Source organism: Stomoxys calcitrans, chromosome 4 (assembly GCF_963082655.1).
Source record: "Stomoxys calcitrans chromosome 4, idStoCalc2.1, whole genome shotgun sequence".
Classification (NCBI taxonomy): Eukaryota; Metazoa; Arthropoda; class Insecta; order Diptera; family Muscidae; genus Stomoxys; species Stomoxys calcitrans.
The window spans coordinates 12,915,217-12,923,006 of NC_081555.1; the positions used below are offsets into that span (position 1 = coordinate 12,915,217).

The 7,790-nt window shown below is 38.6% G+C and overlaps 1 protein-coding gene across 1 annotated transcript; it reads left to right on the forward strand.

Moving 5' to 3' along the window:
- The first annotated feature begins 926 nt into the window (after positions 1 to 926).
- Positions 927 to 7,746, forward strand: LOC106087412 (synaptic vesicle glycoprotein 2B-like). The gene is made up of 7 exons (XM_059366526.1): positions 927 to 996; positions 1,061 to 1,385; positions 4,156 to 4,534; positions 4,602 to 4,925; positions 5,000 to 5,126; positions 5,187 to 5,343; positions 7,331 to 7,746. Exons 1-7 carry the CDS (start codon positions 927 to 929, stop codon positions 7,539 to 7,541), a joined length of 1,593 nt encoding a protein of 530 aa, XP_059222509.1. The 3' UTR covers positions 7,542 to 7,746.
- The last annotated feature ends 44 nt before the right edge of the window (positions 7,747 to 7,790 follow it).

Genomic DNA, 7,790 nt, shown 5'->3' on the forward strand with positions numbered 1-7,790 from the left:
AAAATTGATTGATGTTGGAGCCTATAACTGCAGAGACCAATAAAAAAAATTGTTTTATACATTTTTAACTGTCTTGGATCATTTTGAACTATTGAAAATTATACAAATAAGGACCTCCGTGGAGGAGTAAATGCAAATTTCAATGAATTGCCCATGAACTGGGGCAAACTTCTCACATGCAGTCCAATTCAAGTTTAAGATCAAAGATAAGGCATCTCATTTTTATAGCTGAGTCCGAACGGCATGCCGCTGTAAAACACCTCTTTTGAGGAGAAGTTTTTAGATAGTACCTCACAAATGTCCCCAGAATTAGGAGGGGATAACCGCCACTGAAAATTTTATGATGGTCTCGCCAGGATTTGAACCCAGACGTTCAGTGTCATAGGCGGACATGCTAATCTCTGCGCTACGGTGGCCTCCTCTGTGGAGGAGTAAAATAGTTAATTCCTTTCAAAAAATATTTCTCTTTTCTCACTCAATAATTCGTCAAAAAATTCTTATAGACTACGTTTAAAAAAAATTGACATCATGGTGAACTTTTATCCCCCAAAAGGTCGCTGGCTTGCTGACCTTGAATGTCAAAAATTTACTTTTCAGCCTTATTTGCCGAATGATCTACATTTTATTTTGATATGTAGTGTATATATTTGCGCAAAGATTCAAAAAGATCATCTTAATGCCTAAATATTGTATCCAATTATTAGTCTTAAGCAAATATGGCAGAACAAGGGACCTAGTGATAAGAAAAAAATTGATATACTACCTGCAGCTAAAGTAGCAAAAGTTATAATAGTGGTGAAATGATGTAGGCAATCTTTAAAAAGATACAACACATTCATTACCAACATGGCAATGGGCTAAAAATTATCTAGAGGAAAATTACCGGCATTTAACTTTTAAAGGGATACAATTTTAGTATTTCCATAATGTCTCAGAAGGATAATCAGGTAGCTACAAAAAATGCCGCCACCATTGATGAGGCCCTGGAGAAAGCACGTAAGTAAAAACTGCCCAATAATACGGTTATTTGAAAAAATTACTATATTTCGGTTTTTTTCAGACTTTGGATTATTTAATATCCAAATCATATTATTTTCTGGTGTTGTCCTCAACAACATCGTCTTGGAATCAGTGGGCATTAGTTTTGCTTTGCCGGTTGTGGCCTGTGATCTGAATCTTTCCTATCAGCAACAGGGTGTTCTAGGAGCCATATGCTTTCTAGGCATTATTGCAAGTTCGCACTTTTGGGGCTTGCTTGCCGATACGCAGGGTCGTAAGCGAACCATGAAACCTACACTATTACTGGCCTTTATAGTGACACTTATATCAAGTTTTTCGGTGAATTTCGAAATGATTGTCATTCTGCGATTTTTAAATGGAATCTTGTAAGTACATATAAAATATCAAAATGAAGCAACCGGTGGGTGCACAGGATACCTGCCATCAAAAAAGACCAAATATCTAGATTTATATCAGTGATGGGCCCACTAACACAGTTGAAGATGCTAAATTGTGTTTGTATGAGAGGCAGTAAAATCGAATAATCGACGAGGTGAAGAAGCTCCGTTAAAATCGTTCTGGGAGATTTTAATGCGAAGATAGGGAAGGAAGACATTTCTGATCCTACAGTCGGAAAGTTTAGCCTCCACTAGATAACGTCCAGTAATGGGTTGAGACTGATAGATTTCGCCGCGGCAAAAAACATGGTAGTTAGTAGCAGATTTCACCATAAAAATATTCACAAAGGTTATCACCTGACCAAAACGCGAGGAACCAAATTGATCGCGTTGTGATAGATGGAAGGCATTCATCCAACGTGTTAGATGCACGATCGATCCGTGGAGCGAATATAGATTCGGATCACTACCTTGTTGCAGCAAAGGTTTGCAACCGTTTGAACATGTCGAGTAAAGTACGATCTGACACTGCACGGAAGCTGGGCTTTGAAAAGCTGCAAACACAACAGATGGCAGCGGCATACTTCACTCGACTGACCCAACTGCTTGATGAAAGCACTCCTTGTTCCGATGATATAATGGCGCAGTGGCAAACTATTGCCCACTCCATGGAAAATGCCGCGAAATCTGTACTTGAGTACCAGAAGCCTCCCCCAAGAAACTCATGAAACTAGCCAAGAGTCTCGAGATGCTACTAAAGCCAAGAATGCTGCATTTAGAGCAATATGAAGGAGAGGAATCGGGAAAAAAAGGAGAGAGGAGAAACGTCTATTCCGCAGAAAGAAAAATGGAATGGAAAGGCGTGAGTGTAAGCGAATTGAGATGTTCAGGAGTCAGAATGAAGTCCGGGAATTTTATCAAAGAATTAAACATCAAACCGATGGCTTTGGTACAGGCACATCCTCCTGCAGAGTCAAAGAAGAAAATCTGGTAACTGACACAGATAACATGCTGAGGATATGGAAAGAACATTTTACCCAATTGCTAGTGTCCGACGTTAGTGGCGAAGAGGATACCGCCGAATCAATCAATGATAATGGTATAGAATGTGTAACTCCCAGTCAGAATGAGGTCCAGTTAGCAGTGACCCGACTAAAGAACAACAAGGCAGCAGGAGCCGACGGGTTACCCACTGAACTATTTAAGACCGGAGGCGACAGGCTGATAAGGCTTATGCATCTGCTTACCTGCGCAATCTGGCTAGAAGAACGCATAGCCGATAATTGGAACCTCAGCATACTATGTCCCGTACACAAGAAAGGAGACAAGACGGAATGTGCCAACTACATACATACAAGATATTCTCGAGTGTACTGTGTGAAAGATTTAAAACTAAAGTCAATGCGATAATTGGGTCCTATCAATGCGGATTTAGACCTGGTAAATCCCCCTTGGACCAGATATTCACACTGCAACAAATCCTGGAAAAGACCCGAGAAGGACAAATCAACACTGCAGGATGACACTTGCTGGTAGACGCTCCTCAGTAAGGAAAGAAAAGAATCTCTCCGAACCATTTAATACCAAAAGAGGTTTCAGACAAGGAGACAGCCTATCGTTTGATCTCTTTAATATCCTGCTGGAGAAGATTATACGAGATGCAAATGTGAATAGATATGGCACACTAATTACAAGAGAGCACATGCTACTTGCCTATGCCGACGATATCGATATCATAGGTCGGTCACCGGAATTAGTAACTGCAGCCTTTGAAAGAATCGAAAGAGAGTCAGTGAAAATGGGTCTGGCAGTAAATGGAGATAAGACGAAATGGATGGTCTCCACTCCCAAAAAGCCTTGTACAACCGAGCAGATAAAGAAAATGGAGAAAGTTGGGAACCACAACTTTGAGATAGTCAGTAACTTTATCTACCTCGGCACCGCCGTAACCGAAACGAATGACTGACTGCTTAACAGATGCTACTTTGGATTAAGTAAGCAGACAAAAGAAGAAGAAGATTAGACTATACAAGACACTGATACTATCCGTGCTGTTGTATGGTTCTGAAGCATGGGTACTTGTGAAAGCAGATGAGGCAGTGCTTGGAGTATTTGAGAGAAAGATTCTTCGTAAATGGAAAATATAGGCGACGTATGAACCACGAACTGTATGAGCTGTATGACGACGATAGCATAGTTACACGCATCAAAAGACAACGGCTGCGTTGGCTAAGTCATGTTGTCAGAATGGATGAAGAAGCTCCAGCAAAGAAGTCTTTTGAAGGTAAACACGGTGGTACACGCAAACCGGGAAGATCAAAGGTCCGATAGAAAGATCAAGTGGTGAGAGACACCTCGAAACTTGGTGTCCGAGATTTTAGAATGAGCGCATTAGATCGAGGCGCTTGGAATGCTATTCCACGTTCGGCTAGTGGAACAAATGTTCTGTCATAGCCAATTAAAGTAAAGAAGGAGCTATGTAAAATAACAACAATGCGTCCAACGAACGCAGACACACGAAGTAGCTTACACTGCACGAATGCTGCTGTTTGTTTTTCTATGACCCTCGGGCATAGGAGTTTATCTGTGGTAGTGTATTGTTGTCCATTTCTGATTAGAATGTAATGGCGAGAGGACAGTTTTTGTGTTGCACATGGTGTCAAAAGCCTCGAAGAGGTCCAGTGCTACCACCATTGTTCACTATCGGGCACCACCTTCTGCATAAATAATTTACTTATTAATCTTACACCCGTTTTAGCATTTCGGCAGCTTCGGCCACAATATACGCCTATATGGGTGAATTCCATTGTTCTAAGCATCGTAATAATGCCATATTATGGGGCTCACTGATTGCAGCTTTCAGCGCTATATTCTTCCCCATTATCGCATGGATCTTCATTAATCAAACATGGAGTTTTGAAATACCCCTATTGGGTATAACCTACAGGCCATGGCGTTTATATTTTGTTATCTGTGGCATACCAGGATTTATATGTGGTATACTCTTTAAATTTTTGCCCGAAAGTCCAAAATATTTATTAGGCATGGATAGACCTAGTGAAGCCCTGGATATTTTGAAGTATATGCACCACAAGAATACAAAAGGAAAAAATAAACTTAAAAATGATGTTTATGAGGTAATTTTTTTATTTAAAGACAATATGTATCAACATATTTTGTATAAGATGTATTAACCATGTCTAGATAACCTCTTTGGTAGCTGATTTGGATACACCCATACGCAAACTCAAGAACTCTACAAATATTAAATCTTTGGGAGCCCTTTGGATTATGATATGGGATCAAACAGCTCCTTTGTTTATGAGCCAACATATACGTAAAACTGTATTGGGTTCCATTATTCTATTTATTACTTTCTTTTCGGCTCATGGAGTTTATATGTGGTTCCCCTATATCCTGAATAATGTTATGCTATATGTGGAGCAATCACAAGAGCCACGTTATCTATGTGATATGCTGCGATATACTCAATCCTCGAATTTTTCTACAATGCAGGATCATAGTATGGTAATGCATTTTCCATTTTTAAATTTTTTCTTTTTATTTCGATTTACTTTTTTTCTAAGGATAATTTGGTGCAGAATTCCTGTGTCACCAAATTGGAGATTTCCACTTATACACACACTCTTGTTTTAGAGCTTATCTATGTTAGCCTGCTACTTTGCGTTATTTATGCTAATCGCAAATTTGATCGTGTTCGTATTTTATGTAAGTCGTGACTTGATGTTTTTTTTTTTAATAAGTTTTATAATTATAATTTTTTTGCAGTTATAATTCTCGGAGCCACTGGAGTTTGTGGGATTTTAAGCCTGCTAACCACCGTTCCCTTATTGGCGATCTATTTATTTGTCATTATGCTGTGCTGTGGTCTTGGAACAAGTGTTATGAATACCATACTTGTTGATATTTATCCAACAAATTTAAGGTACGTGAGGTAAAAGTGGCCGTCTTTAAACCAACTAACTTAGACACCTTTAGTCCATTGTGGAACAGTGAGTTGTGTAGGACTCCTCGACATTTGTGCCTAATATGGCCAACATCGGTCTATATTTTAATTTAGCTGCCATATGCACACATCTTCCCTCCGTTTAAGGTATTGGGCTCGATTTCACTAAAATCTTGCGCAATACTTTGCGTTAGAACACTAGACGTCCGCGCCGAGTATGGGCCACTTTGGACCATATTTGGATTTTAATGCCATATAAGTATGTATGTGTACCGATTCCGGATTTAATGTTTTGAACTCATAAAGATTTATTTATTATCAAATTTGGAACAATGAGTTGTGCTAATATCCCCTGTTCCTTAATGGAATGTTTATGAAAAATTTAGTAGAGTTCCGTAAGACCCCGATATCCTTGGCGTGTATAGTCCAAATCGGCATGGTCCGTAACGATCTATTTCCTAATCTAATATTTTAAGTCCATAGAAGTCTCATTTATTTCCCAATATCGCTCAATTTTGAAACAATGAGTTGTGTAAGTCTACGCGACATCCCTGACGAGTATGGTTCAAATCGGACGATATAATGGGATATGGCTGGCATATGGACCGATCTTCCGATTTAAGGTTTTGGGCAAATTTATCACCATAAAGTGGGAACAGTAACGTGCATGAAACCTTATGACGTCTCTGCAAAATAGGTTTCAGATCGTACCATATTTGGACGTAGCTGTTGTATAGACCATTCTTCCGATTTATGATCTTGGGTTCACAAAAGGCAAAGTTACTACCCGAGGGCCAAAAACAATAGTATTTTGCTTATGACCCCTGGATACCGTTGACCAAATAATATAGATTGAATCATAGGTCTACATACAGCTGTAAACCCATTTCGCGAATAATCCTCTTGGGTTCATTAATGCTTTTTTCAACGGGTTTCTCTGAAATTTGTGATAAATATTTCTATTTCCGTGGTGTTGAGTACGCAAAGAAGTTAAGCTCGGCCGAACATAATGCGTTTTAATTGTTTTTTTATAACCACCACCGTAAAGTTATATATTCTTCATCATCTTGACTTCTATCAATTCGATCTAGCCATGTCCATCCGCCCGTCTCTCCGTTTGTCGAAATCATGAAAGCAGCTGAAGGAGTAAAGATATCCGCTTAAATTTTGCACAGATATTTCTTATAGATGTAGGTCGTTGAAGATTGCAAATAGGCTACGTCGGGTAAGATTTGGATATAGCCCCCATGTAACCGATCTCCGGTTTTAGACTTCTTAGGCCGCTAGAGGCCTAAATTTTTATCCGATTTTGCTGAAATTCGACGAAAAGACTTCAATTCTGACTCTCCATATACCTGGACAGCATGATCTGAATCGATCAATAAATTGATATAGACCCTATATAAACCGATCCCCGAATTTTACTTCTTGGGCCTCTATAAACCTGAATTTTCGTCCGATTTTATTGAAATTTTGTATGCGAAGTACGCTTATATCCTCCAACAGCCCCACCAAATACCGACCAGATAGGCTCATAAAAAGATATTTGAATTAGATTTCTTGAGCTCCTAAAAGCCGCAATTAGCATGCAATTTGGCTGAAATTGCACGGTGTGGGTTATTTGAACATTCAATAATCGGCCCAAATCGGTTCATACCCTTAATTTTCTCGCTTATAAATCCAACTTTCGATTTGACATCATTAGTACCTAGCATCCGCAATTTTGGCTGATTTTTTTCAAATACGATGCTGTCATGAAGCCCATCTTGAGCCCATGGAAGCCTCAGTTTTCATCTAATTTGGCTAAAAATTGGAAAAAGTATAGAATTCAATAAAGAATTGGAAATTTGTATTAGAAATTTGACCGTTGGCAACGCAACTGAAGTTGTTTTTCTTTTTTTGGAAATTTTTTTTTTATTATTTTTTTAATTTATTTTATTATTATTTTTTTATTATTTATTTACAGAGCCATGGCTGTTTGTATTTCCCTAATGTTAGGTCGCATCGGCAGTGTGGTTGGAAGCAATGCTTTAGGTGCCCTTATAGAAACACATTGTGAGGAAGCTCTCTATAGTTCGGCCATATCCCTGATTATAGCTGGATGCTTGGGATTATTAATGCCAAAGCCAGCAAAAAGCCTTAAGGATGCAGAAATCATAGAAAGTGGTACGCAATAGGAGTATGCTAAGCTGCCGGAACCAAAGATGTTAGCAGCCAACTTAGGGTTACAATTTAGAATGAGCAGCAAAACATCAATGATGGATTTTTAAAAAGAATTAAAATTTTTTACACATCGAAAAGCAAAATTCATATACATAGTTAATTATTTGCTATTTTCCATATAAAATTTTCTCCTTATGGCTCAGGACATGTTAGTCCCTTAAAGCCATCCTTATTTATAAGAAAATATTACCAAAAAATTTATC